The following is a 22,523-nucleotide window of genomic DNA, read 5'->3' on the forward strand; positions in this document are numbered from 1 at the left end:
TTCGGTTGATTGTATGGCTATGTATTGTAAACTGTAATGTTTACTGTGTTGGATGCATTGCTTTTCTGTGCCTCCTCCCCTCCCCCTTTTTATTTCCTGTCCCATTCTTTTCCCAGCAGGGTGTGGTCTTAGGGACACTGAGAGACCAGTAATCTAGCTGTTCTGTCCCTCCTCCATCTCCCATCAGCCCTTGCTATTGTCTGTCCCCACCCTTCCTTGTACCATGGTCATCTATGTGCCCCATTGTATGTAAATAAGGCTGTTGGGGGGTTTAAAGTGTGTGCCATGTCCAAATAAAGTGAGTTCTGCTCCTGATGCTGTGTGTCGTCCAGTCATTGGGATTGCTGTTGGGATATTATTGGACTATTTTGCCTGCTGGAATTACTACTCTATGGATTTATGATACTTGTTCCTGAGCCTCACTGGGATCTTAGGTGGAGATTGGCTGTGGAATATCAGCTCTCCGCTACATTGGTTGGCAGCGCTGGGATCCAGACTCACAGAGGAACAAGGATTAATGGAGATTGATTACTCCACTTTAAAACGATCCACACTTAAAGATCTTCTGGAAGCAAGAGGTATTTCAGCCAGCAACAAAACAAAGGCAACACTTATCTCTGAAATAATGGCAGAAATCCGAACAGAGGATGATTCGGTCACTGCACAGAGGGACGAGACAGACGGAACAGAGCAAGCAGAGTTCCAAAGGCACCTCTTATTCAGATTGTCATTTTATGGGGAGAACCCACCAGTGGAAATTATCTCCAAGACAATGACAGAGGTTCAAGAATTTATAACGCGGCAAAGGAGACCACAAACACCAAGCCCAGCAGTGTCTATGGTGCAAGAGGGTAAGCCAAAAATTCCATACCAGGCATTTAAAATGTATGTAGAAGCGGAGGAAGATATAGATGCATTCCTCCAAGACTTTGAAAGACTATGCACGTTACATAAAATACATATGGAAGATTGGGTACCCATCTTAGCAGGACGGTTAACTGGGAGGGCAGCTGAAGCCTACCGTACGATACCAGATACGGAAATTAGGAATTACAGCCGTGTCAAAGAGGTTATCCTGGCCCGATATGCTATGACACCAGAGGCATACCGGAGACGGTTCAGGGAATTGAAAAAAGCTGAAAAAGACTTGCATGCAGAATGGGCTTGCCGTTTACAAAGGGCAGCCCTCGGATGGGTACAGGCGAACCAGGCACAGTCCATGGAGGACCTATTACAAATGCTGCTGCTAGAACAGTTCTATGATGGGATACCCGCAGACCTGCAGGAATGGGTGAGAGACCGTAACCCCACGTCTATCACAGAAGCAGCTAAAAAGGCCGATGACTATATGGATGCCCGCAGGCAGCACAAGCTTGTGGGTGTTAAACCAGCTGTGCGACCTCTAGGGGGAAACCAATTTTCAGCTAGCACCAACACACCACTGAGACCGCTACCCCCACCAGCTCCTACAGCGGCTCAACCGAGGTTTCGCCCACCCTCCTCTGTGCAATGCCACCAGTGCCAGAGGTGGGGACACTACAAGCGGAAATGCCTGGAGCTTAGAGACCGATCCACCTCGATTCGACCAGGACCACCACCGAGAGCAGCAGCACACCACTATCAGGAGGAGACACCCACCGCTTATGGCTCTGCAGTTCCAGTCACCACTATAGAACAGTGGGAAGTACTCCACGAAGCCAACCCACTACAAGCACAGGCGGATAATCGGCAGCACCACAGGCAAACAGTATACCTGGAGGGGAAACCTTTGCAGGGACTCAGAGATTCGGGAGCAACCATAACCTTGGTCCAAAGCCACTTGGTCGCGGACAAAGCTAAAACCAATAAGACTGTGGCTGTCAGGGTTGCTGGGGGAGCCGTATATCGGCTGAATACAGCAAGGGTTCATTTGCATTGGGGTGCGGGGTCAGGGACTGTGGAGGTGGGGTTGATGCCCCAATTACCCGCAGAGGTGATACTGGGAAATGACCTGGGAAAGCTCACATCTGCATTTGAGCCACAAACCACAACCACTGAGGAAGCACATCCAGTGGTCACCAGGCAACAGGCCCGCACCCAGGACTACAACACACTGCCGGAGGTCCAGGTAAGACAACCTTCCCCTTCCCTAGACTGTGTCCCTTGGGCCCCTCCTGACGAATTTGCGGCAGAGGTGATCACTGACCCTACTCTACAGGTATATAGAGACAAAGTCACCTCTGACCAACCGGGGGCGGAGGGGGAAAGATTTGTATGGGATAGGCAGCTATTATACAGGGAGTCAGACAAGCAGGTAGCTGGGTCAGACCCGATCGTTATGAGACAGCTAGTTGTACCACAGAGGTACCGAGCCGAACTGCTCCGGATAGCGCACGATATTCCGTTATCCGGACATTTGGGGTCAGTCATACTAGATATCGGCTGACCCAAAGTTTCTTTTGGCCAGGAATTAGCCAGGGAGTACGCAAATATTGCAGCACCTGTGATACGTGCCAGAGGGTAGGGAAGAGGGGGGACCGGCGGAAAGCAAAGTTACACCCGCTACCTATAATTGAGGAACCGTTCCATAGAATAGCCGTAGATATAGTAGGTCCCCTCCGGAAACCTACCCCCTCTGGCAAGAGGTATATTTTGACGGTGGTGGATTACGCCACTCGCTACCCAGAGGCCGTAGCCTTGACAAACATCCATGCAGAAACCGTGGCAGAGGCCCTGATGCAGATTTTCTCCCGGATGGGATTACCCAGGGAGATCATCTCGGATCAGGGTACTCAATTCACTGCAGAGGTCACCCAGCACCTCTGGAAATTTTGCTAAATCAGACCTATAATCAGTGCCCCCTACCATCCTCAAACCAACGGGCTCTGCGAGCGGTTCAATGGCACCTTAAAACAAATGCTCCGAACCTTTGCTGAGACCCACCGAGACTGGGAACGATTCCTGCCTCACCTCCTCTTTGCTTACCGGGAGGTGCCGCAGGAATCCACAGGATTCTCCCCATTCGAATTGTTGTTCGGGAGGAGAGTAAGGGGACCGCTGGACTTAATTAGAGAGCATTGGGAGGGAGACAGGAGCGCAGACGGCACCCCCATTGTACCATATGTGTTGGCGCTCCGAGATCGCTTGGAAGCTCTAACCAAGACGGTAAAGGAAAACCTCCAGGCGGCTCAGACGCGCCAGCGCACATGGTACGATCGGGGCGCCAGGGACCGTAGCTTCCAGGTTGGGCAGAAAGTTTTAATTTTGAAACCTGTCCGACATGATAAGTTACAGGCCGCCTGGCAAGGCCCTTATAAAGTAGTGGAACAGAGATGTGACACCACTTATATAATTGGCCCCTGCGCAGGGACCGGAGGGCGACGAATGCTCCATGTGAACATGATGAAGCCCTACCAGGAACGCTCAGAAGAGGTGACCGCTATTTGTGCACCCAGCTCTGAAGAGTTTGACAGTCTTCCCCTGCCAGATCTACTGGGGGACGGTCAGCTGTCTGGGGATTTAGGAGAAGTTGTACTGGGGGACCGGCTGAGCCCACAGGAACGTACCGAGGTACAACAGCTGCTAAGAGAGAAGCAGGAGACCTTCTCCAATGTGCCTGGGTATACTCCTCTGGCCACTCACAGAGTAGAAACCCCCGGGCAACTACCCATGCGCCAGACCCCGTACCGCATCCCTGAAGCGGTGCGAGAGAATATGCGTAAGGAGATCGACGAGATGCTCCAGCTGGGGGTGATTGAGCCCTCAGACAGCCCATGGGCATCTCCGGTAGTCCTCGTACCAAAGCGGGACGGTACAACCCGCTTCTGCGTAGACTACCGGAGGTTGAATGAAAAGACTGTATCAGACGCTTATCCGATGCCCAGGATAGATGAACTGCTAGACCGGATGGCCAGAGGCCAATACCTCACTACTATTGATCTGTGTAAGGGGTACTGGCAGATACCCCTGGCTCCGGACGCCATCCATAAGTCAGCCTTTGTCACCCCATTCGGCCTATACCACTTTAAGGTTATGCCATTTGGGATGAAAAACGCTCCGGCTACGTTCCAGCAGATGGTGGACCGACTTCTAGATGGGTTCCAGGACTACACCTGTGCCTACCTCGACGATATTGCAATTTTTAGCAATACCTGGCAGGAGCACTTAACCCATATAGGAGCGGTTCTAGACAGGATTAGGGAGGCCGGTTTGACGTTGAAACCGGCCAAATGCAGTATAGGAATGGCCGAGGTACAGTACCTGGGCCATCGAGTGGGTTGTGGGAAACAGAAGCCAGAACCAGCCAAAGTAGAGGCTGTAGCCCAATGGCCTACCCCTAGGACTAAGACTCAGGTGTTGGCATTTCTAGGGACCGCAGGATATTACAGAAAGTTTGTCCCCAATTATAGCGCCCTGGCCAAACCCCTTACTGACCTGACCCGTAAGAACCTTCCCCGCCAAGTAACCTGGACCCCGGAGTGTGAGCAGGCCTTCCAACATCTGAAAAATGCACTTATTAATGCCCCTGTCTTGGCAGCTCCCAATCCAACTAAACGTTTTCTTGTTCACACAGACGCTTCTATGTTTGGATTGGGGGCAGTGCTGAGCCAAGTTGGGGCCGATGGCGGAGAACACCCCGTGGCTTACATCAGTCGCAAACTGTTACCCAGAGAAGTAAGCTACGCCGCCATCGAGAAGGAATGCCTGGCTGTGGTGTGGGCCCTAAAGAAGTTACAGCCGTATTTATATGGACAGGCTTTTTCCCTGCTCACGGATCACAACCTGTTAGTATGGCTGAACCGGGTGGCTGGGGACAATGCCAGGCTGCTGCGCTGGAGTTTGGCGCTGCAGCCTTTTGACTTTAATATTCAGTACCGCCCGGGCAAACAAAATGGAAACGCTGACGGGTTGTCGAGACAAACTGATTTGGAGAAATGATCCGTGAGCACCCCGGACATCCCCAAGCCGATCCGTGCTGGATCAGACTGTGTATGCCGGCTTGTGGGCAAGGGGGAGCAGTGTAGCGGATTGTATTTAGCCTGGCCTGTTTGGATCATGTAGGACGACATTCGGTTGATTGTATGGCTATGTATTGTAAACTGTAATGTTTACTGTGTTGGATGCATTGCTTTTCTGTGCCTCCTCCCCTCCCCCTTTTTATTTCCTGTCCCATTCTTTTCCCAGCAGGGTGTGGTCTCAGGGACACTGAGAGACCAGTAATCTAGCTGTTCTGTCCCTCCTCCATCTCCCATCAGCCCTTGCTATTGTCTGTCCCCACCCTTCCTTGTACCATGGTCATCTATGTGCCCCATTGTATGTGAATAAGGCTGTTGGGGGGTTTAAAGTGTGTGCCATGTCCAAATAAAGTGAGTTCTGCTCCTGATGCTGTGTGTCGTCCAGTCATTGGGATTGCTGTTGGGATATTATTGGACTATTTTGCCTGCTGGAATTACTACTCTATGGATTTATGATACTTGTTCCTGAGCCTCACTGGGATCTTAGGTGGAGATTGGCTGTGGAATATCAGCTCTCCGCTACAGTCACCGTCTAACGTGGCTCTCACACATCCCCAAAACACTGGAGATTTAACAAGGTTATACTCATATTTGTCAGTGTTGACTCTGAGGGGTACTCCTTCCATTGTCAAGTGTTGGTGCTGATCGACATTTCTTCGTTTTAGCTGTTTTATTGTTGTGCCATACAATATAGAAACATAGAATGTGTCGGCAGATAAGAACCATTTGGCCCATCTAGTCTGCCCAATATATCTGAATCCTATGAATAGTCCCTGGCCCTATCTTATATGAAGGATAGCCTTATGGCTATCCCATGCATGCTTAAACTCCTTCACTGTATTTGCAGCTACCACTTCTGCAGGAAGTCTATTCCATGCATCCACTACTCTCTCAGTAAAGTAATACTTCCTTATATTACTTTTAAACCTTTGCCCCTCTAATTTAAAACTGTGTCCTCTTGTGGTAGTTTTTCTTCTTTTAAATATGCTCTCCTCCTTTACCGAGTTGATTCCCTTTATGTATTTAAAAGTTTCTATCATCTCCCCTCTGTCTCTTCTTTCTTCCAAGCTATACATATTAAGGTCCTTTAACCTTTCCTGGTAAGTTTTATCCTGCAATCCATGCACTAGTTTAGTAGCTCTTCTCTGAACTCTCTCTAGAGTATCTATATCCTTCTGGAGATATGGCCTCCAGTACTGCGCACAATACTCCAAGTGAGGTCTCACCAGTGTTCTGTACAGCAGCATAAGCACTTCACTCTTTCTACTGCTTATACCTCTCCTTATACATCCAAGCATTCTGCTGGCATTTCGTGCTGCTCTATTACATTGTCTTCCCACCTTTAAGTCTTCTGAAATAATTACTCCTAAATCCCTTTCCTCAGATACTGAGGTCAGGACTGTATGATATATTCTATATTCTGCCCTTGGGTTTTTACACCCCAGGTGCATTATCTTGCACTTATCCACATTAAATTTCAGTTGCCAGAGTTCTGACCATTCTTCTAGTTTTCCTAAATCCTTTTCCATTTGGCGTTTCCCTCCAGGAACATCAACCCTGTTACATATCTTTGTGTCATCAGCAAAAAGACAAACCTTACCATCGAGGCCTTTTGCAATATCACTTATGAAGATATTAAACAAAATTGGTCCCAGTACAGATCCCTGTGGAACCCCACTGGTAACATGACCTTGTTTTGAATGTTCTCCATTGACTACAACCCTCTGTTGTCTGTCACTCAGCCACTGCCTAATCCACTCAACAATATGAGAGTCAATGCTCAATGACTGCAGTTTATTGATAAGTCTTCTATGTGGGACAGTGTCAAAAGCCTTACTAAAATCTAGATATGCGATGTCTACTGCACCTCCACCGTCTATTATTTTAGTCACCCAGTCAAAAAAATCTATAAGATTTGTTTGACATGATCTCCCTGAAGTAAACCCATGTTGTTTTTCATCTTGCAATCCATGGGATTTTAGATGTTCCACAATCCTATCCTTTAATAGGGTTTCCATTAATTTGCCTACTTTTGATGTCAGACTCACTGGTCTGTAGTTGCTCGATTCCTCCCTACTACCTTTCTTGTGAATGGGCACAACATTTGCCAATTTCCAATCTTCCGGGACGACTCCTGTTACTAATGATTGGTTAAATAAATCTGTTTTGCCAGCTCACCACTAAGCTCTTTTAATAATTTTGGGTGTATCTCATCAGGCCCCTGTGACTTATTTGTCTTCACTTTAGACAGCAAACTTAGAACATCTTCCTCTGTAAAGACACATGCATCAAACGATTTATTAGTCATCCTTTCTAGTGGAGGTCCTTCTCCTTTTTCTTTTGTAAAAACTGAACAGAAGTATTCATTAAGGCAGTCGGCTAGCCCTTTATTCTCTTCTACATACCTTCCGTCCTTTGTTTTTAATTTAGTTATTCCTTGTTTTAATTTCCTTTTTTATTTATATATCTGAAGAATGTCTTATCCCCTTTTTTCATAGACTGAGCTAGTTTTTCTTCTGCCTGCGCTTTAGAAGTTCTTATAACTTGCTTGGCCTCTTTCTGCCTAATCTTGTAGATTTCCTTATCTTCATTGCTCTGGGTTTTTTTATAATTACAAAATGCTAGCTTTTTATTTTTAATGATTTGGGCCACTTCTGCTGAGTACCACAGTGGTCTCTTCCTTTTTTTGCTTTTACTGACAAGTCTAATGCAATTTTCTGTTGCCTTCAATAATGCACCTTTTAAGTAGTCCCATTTCTCCTGGACTCCATGTAATCCGTTCCAGTCTGATAAGGACTCATTTATGACTAATTTCATTTTTGAAAAGTCTGTTTTTCTAAAATCCAAATTTTTTTCTTTTGTGTGGTGGGACTCTTTCACAGTTCTTATATTAAACCACACTGACTGGTGATCACTAGATCCCAAGGTTTCGCCTACAATGACATCATATACCGAATCCCCATTTGTGAATACCAAATCCAAAATGGCCTCCCTCCAGGTTGGCTCCTCAACCATTTGTTGTAGGGATAACCCCAGTAGGGAATTTAGAATATCTGTATTCCTGGTAGAACTTGCTATTTTGGTTTTCCAGTTTATATCTGGAAGATTGAAATCTCCCATAATGATAACTTCTCCTTTCATTGTCATTTTAGCTATTTCTTCAACTAGTAGATCATCTAGTTCTTTAACTTGACCAGGTGGTCTATATATCACACCTACACAAGTTACTGCATGATTAGCAAACTGCAACGTAACCCAAACTGACTCTATGTTTGCCTCACCAACTTGTATTAGGTTAGATTTAATGCTATCTTTCACATACAGGGCCACTCCTCCTCCTTTCTTGCCTTCTCTGTCTCTTCTGTATAAAGAGTACCCTGGTATGGTTATGTCCCAGTCATTTCTTTCATTAAACCATGTCTCCGTAACAGCCACTAAATCTACATTCTCAGATGCCATTATTGACCCAAGTTCATTGATTTTTTTATCTAAACTGCGAGCATTTGTAGACAGGACTCTGAGCTTATCATTTCTTAACCTCTGTGCTTCTGACCTGTTCTGGCATTGTTTCGGGGGGCAATTGGACTCTTTTATTTTCACTCTTTTGCCCCCCCCCCTTCCTAGTTTAAATACTCTTTCGCAAATTCTTGGAGTTGTTCACTAAGTACATTTGTTCCTTTGAGAGAAAGATGCAAACCATCTTTTTTGTACAGTTCCTTTCTATTCCAAGTAGAGCTATCATGAGAAACAAAGCCAAATCCTTGCTCTTGACACCATTTACCAAGCCATATGTTGAACTCCTTTATGCACCTCTGCCTATCATTCTGAACATTATGCACAGGCAGAACTTCAGAAAATGAAATGGTGGATGCAAAATCCTGTACGTCATTACCAAGTGTGATAAAAGATTTTTTCACCTCTGACACTTCATTGCAAGCCAGGTCATTTGTCCCTAGATGGACAAGAACATCCACTTCCCCTTCCTGCTTTGCTTGCTTAACAATATTAATAATACGTCTTCTATCTCTTCTAGCAGTAGCCCCAGGAAGACATCTCACAAAACCATTTTCTTTAAGCTCCACACTTCTTATGATTGAATCACCCAGCAACAGCTGCTTCCTTTGAGACTTCACTTTATCTTTTTTGTCCTTGGCTGCAGTCTTGCATACATTAGACATAGGAGTCGATGGTTTCTCACCCTCTGTGCTTGAGTCCATATCCATGTTGTCCTTACATTCTGAGAGTGCTGCAAATGAATTATGGAGAACCACTGACTGTGGGACATGTCTTCTGTTGCCCTTCTTCAGTATTTGATCAAGATCATCCTTCCTCACATCATCAAGCTCACTGTGGTATACCAAAAATGTCAGAGCCATGCATGTACACTGTTTGTTCCTTAACCTTCCATAGCCATGATGACCCTGATGAAATGATGCCTGCACAGATATCTCACTTGGTACACATGGTTCTTGCATGCCATGGTTTTCAGAAGTGCCCATCACACTGTCACTGTGCTCTTGAACTTGACACTGAGTTGAACCTGGGAATGACACCACAGGTTCACTATGTACCTCCTGGGCACATTCACTGTCACAAACCTCCATTTCCACTATGCTGCTGTGGGGCTCCGGATCCCGAATGTCACAAACCTCCATTTCCACTATGCTGCTGTGGGGCTCTGGATCCCGAATGTCACAAACCTCCATTTCCACCATGCTGCTGTGGGGCTCTGAATCCCGAAAAGGTATGAAAAGTCCAGTTTAGTCCAGCATCTTTAGATCTCTTTCCTTTAGATGGCATGATGATATTCACACAGCTCTAATTTTGTAAATGTAGCTAGTTGAAACACCTCAAATACTCTCTACTGTATAAAACTTATTTCCAAACTTTTAAAGGGGTTGGCCACCTTCAGTATCAAAAATAGCCCAAACAATGAAGTATTTATATCATGCTAAATGTGCTGGCTATATGTAATTTTTCTAATCTGTTCACCATGACATGTTCCCCTGAGGAGCTTCCTCAGACAGGCTGTGTGGGCGGAGCAGCTGTAAAGTGAAAGTAAATATCCCAGCATGCACTGCAGCAGGCATCTTCAGAGGAGTAGTCACATGACATCCCCGCCCACCTCTGTTCCTATAGAGACAAGAGCCCCTCAGACTTCTGCACAGACACAGCAATAGAAAGCACACCCCAGTCCCAGCAGTAAAGAGAGGTCACTTCACTGACGGTTTCCATCTTCAAACGGGTGTAGTTTAAAAATTTAAATCCTGCAGTGAAGAGATTTATATTGTAAGAATCACAAGACCCAGATCTACATTTTGATGCATATTTCTCTGAAATATTAAAAATGAAGGCACAGTCGCAGTTTAGAAATTGTCCTTTAAATTTGAGGTGGCTAGAGTGGAGTTTTAATGAATGTCAATGGGCGGCGTGAGTTGCAAACAAATGGTCATGTTGTGAAAACTATCAGGACTATGGCTTAGCTGTGGCAGCAGGGATAGCTGAACATTTTGATATAAGATTTGTGTAGGTTGGCTTGAAAATGAGGGAGTGGTGGCAGTTTAGAAATCATGTCCTGATTTTTCAGCTCCCACTCTAGTTTTGAACATTCTGCCATTCATTCCTATGGGACCAATTTCTGTGTTATCTGCAAAAATAGAAACAGTGCTATTAATCCTATCCTCTATATCATTAATAAATTAAATAATAGGGGTCGCAGCACTGAACCTTGGGGTACACCACTAAGGCTGCTTTCACACTAGCGTTCGGGTTTCCGTTCGTGAGCTCCGTTTGAAGGAGCTCACGAGCGGACCCGAACGCAGCCGTCCAGCCCTGATGCAGTCTGAATGGAGGCGGATCCGCTCAGACTGCATCAGTCTGGCGGCGTTCAGCCTCCGCTCCGCTCGCCTCCGCACGGACAGGCGGACAGCTGAACGCTGCTTGCAGCGTTCGGGTGTCCGCCTGGCCGTGCGGAGGCGTGCGGATCCGTCCAGACTTACAATGTAAGTCAATGGGGACGGATCCGTTTGAAGATGCCACAATGTGGCTCAATCTTCAAGCGGATCCGTCCCCCATTGACTTTACATTGAAAGTCTGGACGGATCCGTCCCAGGCTATTTTCACACTTAGCTTTTTTTAGCTAATATAATGCAGACGGATCCGTTCTGAACGGAGCCTCCGTCTGCATTATTATGGGCGGATCCGTTCAGAACGGATCCGCCCGAACGCTAGTGTGAAAGTAGCCTTATAACCACCGACAATTCAAAGCAGGAATCATTTACCACAACTGTCTGGACACGGTCTTTCAGCGAGTTTTCAATTCAATTACAAACGTTACTTTCTAAGCCTATAGATCTTATTTTACCTACTAAACATCTATGAGGGACAGTATCAAAAGTCTTTGCAAAGACCAAAAACACTACATCCACAGCCGCCCCTCTTTCTAGGCTTTCACTCACTCCTCATAACAACAAATCAGATTAGTATGACAACTTCTGTCCTTGGTACCCGTGCTGGATATCAATTATATTATTAACATTCACATACTCCTGTATATATTCCTTTAAGAGTCCTTCCAGAAGTTAAGCTTGCTGGTCTATAATTACTTGAGGACCTAGGGCCCTTTTTAAATATGCCTTGTGCCAGTCACTTGGCATTGTTCCAGTCCCTAGAGAATCTCCAAAAGCTATGAACAGGGGCACAGCAGTACTGAGCTCTTTAAGAACTCTTCGGTGTAATCCATCTGAACCCAGAACTTAACCTGGACCATATCTACAGTTAGCCAGTTGAGTATATTACTGGATTTGCTAACAGCTCTTGCACCAACGACATCAACTTCTTTCTCTTCTTTTGTATATACAGAGCTCAAAAACCATTTAGTAGCTCTGCCTGTTTCTTATTTTCAGTAACCATCTCCCGTTACATCCATCCATCCAGTTCAGCCTGTTATCCTGCAGGTTGATCCAGAGGAAGGCAAAAACCCCATTAGGTGAAAACTATTTTAATCATTTTAGGGGTAGAAAAATCCTTCTTCACTCCACTCACAATAAATCCCTGGATCAATAACCCAGAAATCTAATAACAACACTATAACCTGTAATATTATTACACTTCAGAAATAATCCAGGTACATCTTGAACTCTTTTAGTGAGTTCACCATCACCACCTCTTCTGGGAGAGAGTTCCACTTCCCTTCCTGTAAAGAATCCTCTTCTACTCTTGTGTAGAAGACTTTCCTCTAGACACAGAGGATGTCCCCTCGTCACAGTCCTGGGGAAAAAAATGCATCATTGGAGAGATATATGTAGTGTCCCCTGATGTATATATACATAGCTATTAGATCGCCCCTTAGTTGCCTTCTTTTTTTTTTACTGAATAACCCTAATTTGGACAATCTTTCTGGGTACTGTTGTCCACCCACCCAAGTTATTACTTTAGTTGCCCTCCTCTGAATCCTCTCCAGCTCTGCCATGTCTTTCTTGTTCACAGGAGCCCAGAATTGTACACAAAACTCCATTTGTTGTCTGACTAGTGTATTGTAAAGTGACAGGACTATGTTCTCGTCACGTGCATCGAGACCTTTGTTGCACCCCATAATCTTATTGGCCTTGGCAGCAGCTGTCTGACACTGTTTTTTAAGGTTTACTTTGCTGTCCACTAAAATTCCTAAGTCCTTTTCCATGTTTGTGTTACCCAGTGTTTTACCATTTAGTAGGTACTGGTGACTTGTATTATACCTTCCCATGTTCATGACTTTACATTTGTCAGTGTTAAAACTCGTTTGCCACTTCTCTGCCCAAACCTCCAATATATTCAGATCCATCTGTAGCAGTTTACTGTACACCTTCATGTTAATAATTTTACACAGTTTAGTGTCATCTGCATATGTTACTGCAGCAGCAGCATTATGCATAAAGCAATCTTTAGTTTCGTCACTTGCCACTGTTTTCCTTGAATTTTCCCCTTAGTTATTACAGCTGTTTTGAATCATACATTATGAGGATCTTCTCAAGATGGCTCCTCTGCCAGTTCTCTGAGGCCAAAAGTGCATTCACTCAGGTCACATACAAACTTGCTGTAGCCAGCAGCTTCCTACCAGCCAATCAGATTGGATTACTGAGAGACACGCCTCCTCACTCTGAAGCCTAATGCAGGCATGCAGTGTGAAGGACCGCACCTCTATCTTCCTAGCCAGAGATAGATGAGCCATAGCAACGGTCTTTTAAGGGAGCAATGGAAAGGGACAGGAGATATTAATGAAAGCTGGTATTATATGGTAATTACTGATCTTTTGTAATCATTGACAGACTAACTCAGGTATACATGCCTAGCTTTAATAAAGTAGCAAATAAAATAAAAAAGACAGTTATCCTTTAACATTTTACTGTGCATCCTTTCTACAAGATCATTAATAAATACAATAAAGAGAATAGGGCTCAATACTGACTCCTGTGGCACCCCACTAGTGACAGTGACCCAATCTGTGTGTACCGTTAATAACCACCCTCTGTTTTCTATCAAACCATCCAGTTACTTACCCACATATTGTACACACATTTCCCCCCCAATCTCATTTTATGTACTAACTTTTTATGTGGCACAGTATCAAGTCAAGATATGTGGCATCCATTGACTCACCCCGGTCAAGTCCAGAACTTACCTCCTCATAGAAACAGATTAAATTAGTTTGACAGGACCGATCCCTCATGCAATGCAGATACTGTGTTATATGCTTATTTTCATTGAGATACTCCAATGAACCTGGGAACCGAACCCGAGTTTGGTGAAAGTTTTTTTACAGTAGAAATTCATTTTTGAAGTTATTAGCCGAAGTCTTGCAAGACTTCGCAAAGTAATAACTTCTGCTCATCGGAGCCAATACATTCTAATACTGTACAGAGCACTCGCTCCTTACAGTATTCTAACAAAGTTTTATGCAAATCGACTTGGGATGTTTCATCCGAAGTCGATTCGCTCATCCCTAATGACAGCATAGGTGTATGTAGTTAAAAGTGGACATGCACATGTTCTGTATAGATTAATGGTTGCCTACAGGGTAGATTCTCTTTGTTGCATTGGGGGGTTGGGGTCACCGGGGACTCGAACTGTAGATTTGTCTTCTCTAAACTAGTTGGTGGGGCTCATCGTTGAACTTTATTTTAGTAGGTGTTAAAGCAGCGGTATGTACCTACCACCTCACTCCTACAACTACTAGAGTACTCACTTTCTCTCTCCTGCTGCGTCTCCGGTGGCAGCATTTTGCTGCTTCCTCCCAGTGGTCCTAGCCACCAGAGCAGCACTGAACTGTTCAGACCATGCAGGCTCAGCCCTGTCTCTCACTTACTCTGCCTCTCATTGTCCAAAATACCAGCGTAAACACCTTAATCTTCCTCAGCCTATGGCTGGCCACTTCAGGGTGTTTAAGGCATCTTCCCCTGTGGGAGTATGCCTGAGCAATAGGTTCTAGTTGTCTACACCATGTACACAATTATTAGACAAGTGAGTATAACGATCATATCATTATTTTTATGCATATTTTTCAACGCCAAGCTGTTTAAACTTGAATGCTTATTGGATTGAAGCATATCAGGTGATGGGTATTTGTGTAATGTAGGAGGGTGTGGCCTAAGAAAAGCAAGAAACATGTTGAGAAAAAAGATGTAAATGAACTGCCAAACATTTGAGAAGAATCAAGTGTGAAGTGACCAGGAACTGATTATCCTGCAGTGCTGTCATATTCCAGAACTGCAACCTCCCTGGAGTGTCAAGAAGTAAAAGGTGTTCAGTGCTCATAGGCGTGACCAAAGTAAGGAAGTCTAACCAACACTGAACAAGACACATACTGTAAGTTGAAACGTCAAAACTGGGCCAAGAAATACGAGAAGACAGATTTTTCAAAGCTTTTATGGACTGATGAGCTGTGAATGACTCTTGACGTACCAGATGGATCGGTCTGTGGCTGGATCAGTAAGTGGCACAGAGCTCCACTTCAACTTAGACACCAGCATGGTAGAGGTGGGGTGCTGCTATGGGCTGGTATTATTAAAGATGAGTTAGTTGGACCTTTTTGTGTTAAAGCCAGATTCAAAATCAACCTCCAAACCTACTGACAGTTTTTAGAAGACACTTTCTTCAAGCAGCAGTACAGGAAAAAGTCTGCATCCTTGAAGAAAAACATGATTTTTACATGGGACAATGCTCCATCACATGCATCGAGGTACTCCACTACATGGCTAGCCAGTAAAGGCCTTACAGATGAAAGAATAATGACATGCACTACTTCCTCACCTGAGCTAAACCCTACTTATGGGCCCTTCTTAAACTTGAGATGTTGTGGTATCTGGGACTGCTACACAAAAAGCTGTTCGTCAACAGATAAAGAAACTGACAGACTCCATGGATGGAAGGCTTATTACTGTTATTAAAGAGAAAGTCAAAACCTCACTTTTACTTTCTTGAATATTCAGGTTTATTAACAATTTGGATTAACGAATAGTACTGTAGTTCTTCTAGTCTAGTCTTATTTACCTACCCATAGTCTTTTTTGTCGTCATAAATTGGGTATTTAAGAAAACCCTACTTTTCTGGTTTTACTACATTAATATGTATTTCACATACAGTCAGGTCCATAAATATTGGGACATCAACACAATTCTAACATTTTTGGCTTTATACACCACCACAATGTATTTGAAATTAAACGAACAAGATGTGCTTTAACTGCAGACTGTCAGCTTTAATTTGAGAGTATTTACATCCAAATCAGGTAAACGGTGTAGGAATTACAACAGTTTGCCTATGTGCCTCCCACTTTTTAAGGGACCAAAAGTAATGAGACAATTGGCTTCTCAGCTGTTCCATGGCCAGGTGTGTGTTATTCCCTCATTATCCCAATTACAATGAGCAGATAAAAGGTCCAGAGTTCAGTTCAAGTGTGCTATTTGCATTTGGAATTTATTGCTGTCAACTCTCAAGATGAGATCCAAAGAGCTGTCACTATCAGTGAAACAAGCCATCATTAGGCTGAAAAAACACAACAAACCCATCAGAGACATAGCAAAAACATTAGGCATGGCCAAAACAACAGTTTGGAACATTCTTAAAACGAAGGAATGCAGCGGTGAGCTCAGCAACACCAAAAGACCCAGAAGACCGCGGAAAACAACTCTGGTGGATGACCGAAGAATTCTTTCCCTGGTGAAGAAAACACCCTTCACAACAGTTGGCCAGATCAAGAACACTCTCCAGGGGGTAGGTATATGTGTGTCAAAGTCAACAATCAAGAGAAGACTTCACCAGAGTGAATACAGAGGGTTCACCACAAGATGTAAACCATTGGTGAGCCTCAAAAACAGGAAGGCCAGATTAGAGTTTGCCAAACGACATCTAAAAAAGCTTTCACATTTCTGGAACAACATCCTATGGACAGATGAGACCAAAATCAACTTGCACCAGAGTGATGGGAAGAGAAGAGTATGGAGAAGGAAAGGAACTGCTCATGATCCTAAGCATACCACCTCATCAGTGAAGCATAGTGGTGGTAGTGTCATGGTGTGGGCATGTATGGCTGCCAATGGAACTGCTTCTCTTGTATTTATTGATGATGTGATGTCTGACAAAAGCAGCAGGATGAATTCTGAAGTGTTTCGGGCAATATTATCTGCTCATATTCAGCCAAATGCTTCAGAACTCATTGGACAGCGCTTCACAGTGCAGATGGACAATGACCCAAAGCATACTACAAAAGCAACCAGAGTTTTTTAAAGGAAAGAAGTGGAATGTTATGCAATAACCAAGTCAATCACCAGACCTGAATCCGATTGAGCATGCATTTCACTTGCTGAAGACAAAACTGAAGGGAAAATTCCCCAAGAACAAGCAGGAACTGAAGGCAGTTGCAGTAGAGGCCTGACAGAGCATCCCCAGGGATGAAACCCAGTGTCTGGTGATGTCTATGTGTTCCAGACTTCAGGCTGTAATTGACTGCAAAGGATTTGCAACCAAGTATTAAAAAGTGAAAGTTTGATTTATGATTATTATTCTGGACCATTACTTTTGGTTCCTTAACAAGTGGGAGGCACATATGCAAACTGTTGTAATTCCTACACCGTTCACCTGATTTGGATGTAAATACCCTCAAATTAAAGCTGACAGTCTGCAGTTAAAGCACATTTTGTTTGTTTCATTTCAAATCCATTGTGGTGTCCATGTCCCAATATTTATGGACCTGACTGTATGTACTGCATACTCTATTTCAGATCTCTGAATTTCATGTTTGCATACAGATGTGCATTGTTCATGTCCATGTTTACTTGCAGGTAAAGGATCTTGTAGGGGAGCAGCTTTTCAGCCGCTATGATGGTCTCCTCTTGCAGTCAAGCTTGGATTTAATGGCCGATGTCATTTACTGTCCACGTCTAAGCTGTCAGACACCAGTCTTGCAGGAGCCAGATGGTAAAATGGGCATTTGCTCAGTCTGCCAATATGCATTTTGTGTCCATTGCAAAAAGGCTTTCCATGGACTCTCCCCTTGCATAGTAACTGCAGGTATGTTCAATAGCTTCTTGGTAAAGGGGTTTTCCACATTACATTTATTTAGGTCCCACGGCAGGGAAGTGGTCAAAATAATAAAACTTTAACTCACCTTCCCAGACATGACTGAACCCACACTGCCTTTCTTTCCTCTCTGCTGCAGCCATGATGTACTGTTTTGGCTGCAGCAGTTACATCCAGTATACTGCTGCAGCCAATCACTGGTATCAGCGGTTTTCTGATGTACACTACTGTGGTCAGTGATTGGCTGAAAAGGTATTTGTTGCATCACTGCTGCAGCTAAAACAATACATCACATCTGTGGCCTGTCAGAGCAGACAGGGCTGTGGACACTGGATCAGTGGGGGCTAAGACTTCATTATTTTAACCCCTTCCCTGCCATTGGCCTCTAAATATATCTTTGAAAACCTGTTAACTGAACAGTATAGTGTTCTCTGTATGTATAATCTATTTTTCTCCTTACTAATGGGTTCAATATATAAATTACTACTCTGTTGCATTATGTAGCAAAACTAAATTTTATTTATAATGAATCACAGAGGAAACCTTATGAATGCTATAGTAATCTTGCAGTGGTGCTCTAAAGTATTAGAGTAACCCCCTCCCTGCACATACACAGGAACATTGCCACTTGTGCGGAGACTGAGTTTTTGCATAGTTGTCTGCATGTTAACCACCTAACTGTTTTCCCCGAGTCCAGCTCGGGCAGTGGGGAACGAAGCTAACTGGAGGGGGAGCGCTGCTTTAGATACTGCTATCTCCTTAATGGTAGCAGCTAGAAAAATGCAACTGGTCTTGTTTGAAATATGACATTCCATTACATACAAGACCAAAATGACAGCATTAGCCCAAACAACAGAGGAGAAATCACGGGTAAAATCTGTTTTTACTTTGACTTTTAGCTTCATTCACAGCATCCCAAATTCTATCAGTGATATCTTCCCTTGCTGTCATGGTATCAGTCATTGCTATCATTGTATTATCTGAAAGCTTGGAATGCCAGCTTTCAAACAATACAAAGCCCATTTCTCTAGCTGGTACCAAACCAGAGAAATGAGCAGTTAAAGCAGTCCCCCTCCTCTTCAGTCTGGAGGAGAATGAGGGAGCAGCTGCAGGAGGAGAATGAGGAAGCAGCTGCAGGAGGAGAGAAAAAAAACCTGTAAAAAATATATAGAAATGTGACATTATCATCAATGTACGGACCCACATAATAAAATGACATTATTTGTACCAAACAGTGAACACCGTAAAAAAAATCCACAAAATAATGTTAAAATTGCTGTTTTTTATCTTTCCCCCTAAAAAAAAAATAATATTATTTAACCACTTCAGCCCCGCTAGGTGAAACCCCCTTCATGACCAGAGCACTTTTTACACTTCGGCACTACACTCCTTTCACCGTTTATCGCTCGGTCATGCAACTTACCACCCAAATGAATTTTACCTCCTTTTCTTCTCACTAATGGAGCTTTCATTTGGTGGTATTTTATTGCTGCTGACATTTTTACTTTTTTTGTTATTAATCAAAATGTAACGATTTTTTTGCAAAAAAATGACATTTTTCACTTTCAGCTGTGAAATTTTGCAAAAAAAACGACATCCATATATAAATTTTTCGCTAAATTTATAGTTCTACATGTCTTTGATAAAAAAAAAATGTTTGGGCAAAAAAAATAATGGTTTGGGTAAAAGTTATAGCATTTACAAACTATGGTACAAAAATGTGAATTTCCGCTTTTTGAAACGGCTCTGATTTTCTGAGCACCTGTCATGTTTCCTGAGGTTCTACAATGCCCAAACAGTATAACTACCCCACAAATGACCCCATTTCGGAAAGTAGACACCCTAAGGTATTCGCTGATGGGCATAGTGAGTTCATAGAACTTTTTATTTTTTGTCACAAGTTAGCGGAAAATGATGATGATTTTTTATTTTTATTTTTTTCTTACAAAGTCTCATATTGCACTAACTTGCGACAAAAAATAAAAAATTCTAGGAACTCACCATGCCCCTCACAGAATACCTTGGGGTGTCTTCTTTACTAAATGGGGTCACTTGTGGGGTAGTTATACTGCCCTGGCAATTTAGGGGCCCAAATGTGTGAGAAGAACTTTGCAATCAAAATGTGTAAGAAATGACCGGTGAAATCCGAAAGGTGCACTTTGGAATATGCGCCCCTTTGCCCACCTTGGCAGCAAAAAAGTGTCACACATGTGGTATCGCCGTACTCAGGAGAAGTTGGGGAATGTGTTTTGGGGTGTCATTTTACATATACCCATGCTGGGTGAGAGAAATATCTTGGCAAAAGACAACTTTTCCCATTTTTTTATACAAAGTTGGCATTTGACCAAGATATTTATCTCACCCAGCATGGGTATATGTAAAATGACACCCCAAAACACATTCCCCAACTTCTCCTGAGTACGGCGATACCACATGTGTGACACTTTCTTGATGCCAAGGTGGGCAAAGGGGCGCATATTCCAAAGTGCACCTTTCGGATTTCACCGGTCATTTTATACAGATTTTGATTGCAAAGTACTTCTCACACATATGGGCCCCTAAATTGCCAGGGCAGTATAACTACCCCACAAGTGACCCCATTTTGGAAAGAAGACATCCCAAGGTATTCCGTGAGGGGCACTACGAGTTCCTAGAATTTTTTATTTTTTGTCATAAGTTAGCGGAAAATAATGATTTTTTTTTCTTTCTCTTTTTTCCTTACAAAGTCTCATATTCCACTAACTTGCGACAAAAAATAAAAAATTCTAGGAACTCGCCATGCCCCTCACGGAATACCTTGGGGTGTCTTCTTTCCAAAATGGGGTCACTTGTGGCGTAGTTATACTGCCCTGGCAATTTAGGGGCCCATATGTGTGAGAAGTACTTTGCAATCAAAATCTGTAAAAAATGACCGGTGAAATCCGAAAGGTGCACTTTGGAATATGCGCCCCTTTGCCCACCTTGGCATCAAAAAAGTGTCACACATCTGGTATCGCCGTACTCAGGAGAAGTTGGGGAATGTGTTTTGGGGTGTCATTTTACATATACCCATGCTGGGTGAGAGAAATATCTTGGCAAACGACAACTTTTCCCATTTTTTTTTACAAAGTTGGCATTTGACCAAGATATTTTTCTCACCCAGCATGGGTATATGTAAAATGACACCCCAAAACACATTCCCCAACTTCTCCTGAGTACGGCGATACCAGATGTGTCACACTTTTTTGCTGCCAAAGTGGGCAAAGGGGCACATATTCCAAAGTGCACCTTTCGGATTTTGCAGGGCATTTTTTACACATTTTGATTGCAAGGTACTTCTCACACATTTGGGCCCCTAAATTGCCAGGGCAGTATAACTACGCCACAAGTGACCCCATTTTGGAAAGAAGACACCCTAAGGTATTCCGTGAGGGGCACTGCGAGTTCCTAGAATTTTTTTTTTTGTCACAAGTTAGCGGAAAATGATGATGTTTTTTTTTTTTGTTTTTTTTTTTCTTACAAAGTCTCATATTCCACTAACTTGCGACAAAAAATAAAAAATTCTAGGAACTCACCATGCCCCTCACAGAACACCTTGGGGTGTCTTCTTTCCAAAATAGGGTCACTTGTGGGGTAGTTTTACTGCCCAGGCAATTTAGGGGCACATATGTGTGAGAAGTACTTTGCAATCAAAATGTGTAAAAAATGGCCTGCAAAATCCGAAAGGTGCACTTTGGAATATATGCCCCTTTGCCCACCTTGGCATCAAAAAAGTGTCACACATCTGGTATCGCCGTACTCAGGAGAAGTTGGGGAATGTGTTTTGGGGTGCCATTTTACATATACCCATGCTGGGTGAGAGAAATATCTCTGCAAAAGACAACTTTTCCCATTTTTTTATACAAAGTTGGCATTTGACCAAGATATTTATCTCACCCAGCATGGGTATATGTAAAATGACACCCCAAAACACATTCCCCAACTTCTTCTGAGTACGGCGATACCAGATGTGTCACACTTTTTTGCAGCCTAGATGCGCAAAGGTGCCCAAATTCCTTTTAGGAGGGCATTTTTAGACATTTGGATCCCAGACTTCTTCTCACGCTTTAGGGCCCCTAAAAAGCCAGGGCAGTATAAATACCCCACATGTGACCCCACTTTGGAAAGAAGACACCCCAAGGTATCCAATGAGGGGCCTGGCAAGTTCATAGAAATTTTTTTTTTTCGCATAAGTTAGCGGAAATTGATTTTTTTTTGTTTTTTCTCACAAAGTCTCACTTTCCGCTAACTTAGGACAAAAATTTCAATCTTTCATGGACTCAATATGCCCCTCAGCAAATGGGGTCAGTTGTGGGGTGTTTGTACTGCCCTGGCATTCGAGGGTCTCTGCAATCATTACATGTATGGCCAGCATTAGGAGTTTCTGCTATTCTCCTTATATTGAGCATACAGGTAATGAGATATTTTTTTCCGTTCAGCCTCTGGGCTGAAAGAAAAAAATGAACGGCACAGATTTCTTCATTCGCATCGATCAATGTGGATGAAAAAATCTCTGCCAAAAAAAAAAAATGGAGGGGAAAGGCGTCTGCCAGGACATAGGAGCTCCGCCATACATCCATACCCACTTAGCTCGTATGCCCTGGCAAACCAGATTTCTCCATTCGCATCAATCGATGTGGATGAATAAATCATTGCCGGGATTTTTTTTTAATATATATATACAAAGTGCTTGCCAAAGCATAGGAACGCCGCCTCCTCCTCAGCTCGTATGCCTCGGCAAACGTATCTGTCACTGCAGAGGAGAAAATCCCGTCTTGCAGCGCCGCATACACCGACTTGCGTGTAATCTGACAGCAGCGCAATGCTTCTGTCAGAATGCACATCGGTGCTGCAGCTAGTAGATCGGTTGGTCCACCTGGAAGGTAAAAAGACAAAAAAAAAAAAGAAAAAACCAGGCCACAACGCAATAATTTTATTAACTTTGGAACAGAACAT

General features: G+C 43.6%; 2 protein-coding genes across 2 annotated transcripts in view; both read left to right on the forward strand.

Annotated features, from left to right (window-relative positions):
- The window catches only part of LOC122928227 (E3 ubiquitin-protein ligase RNF14-like), a 165,497-nt gene that overhangs the window by 59,720 nt on the left and 83,254 nt on the right, over positions 1 to 22,523 (forward strand). The window contains exon 5 of the mRNA XM_044280847.1: positions 17,312 to 17,540. Within this exon, the coding sequence (XP_044136782.1) occupies positions 17,312 to 17,540 (229 nt within the window). The remainder of the gene's footprint in view (positions 1 to 17,311; positions 17,541 to 22,523) is intronic.
- On the forward strand, positions 355 to 5,052 carry LOC122928226. Its single transcript, XM_044280846.1, has 2 exons — positions 355 to 2,107; positions 4,553 to 5,052. Exons 1-2 carry the CDS (start codon positions 518 to 520, stop codon positions 4,583 to 4,585), a joined length of 1,623 nt encoding a protein of 540 aa, XP_044136781.1. The 5' UTR covers positions 355 to 517; the 3' UTR covers positions 4,586 to 5,052.

Source organism: Bufo gargarizans, chromosome 2 (genome assembly GCF_014858855.1).
Source record: "Bufo gargarizans isolate SCDJY-AF-19 chromosome 2, ASM1485885v1, whole genome shotgun sequence".
Taxonomy (NCBI): domain Eukaryota; kingdom Metazoa; phylum Chordata; class Amphibia; order Anura; family Bufonidae; genus Bufo; species Bufo gargarizans.

Coding starts and splice junctions, on each gene's coding strand:
- LOC122928226 (XM_044280846.1), top strand. CDS start 518: ATGGAGATTGATTACTCCACTTTAAAACGATCCACACTTAAAGATCTT. Junction 2,108..4,552: donor ACACACTGCCGGAGGTCCAG/GTAAGACAACCT, acceptor TTGTTCACACAG/ACGCTTCTATGTTTGGATTG.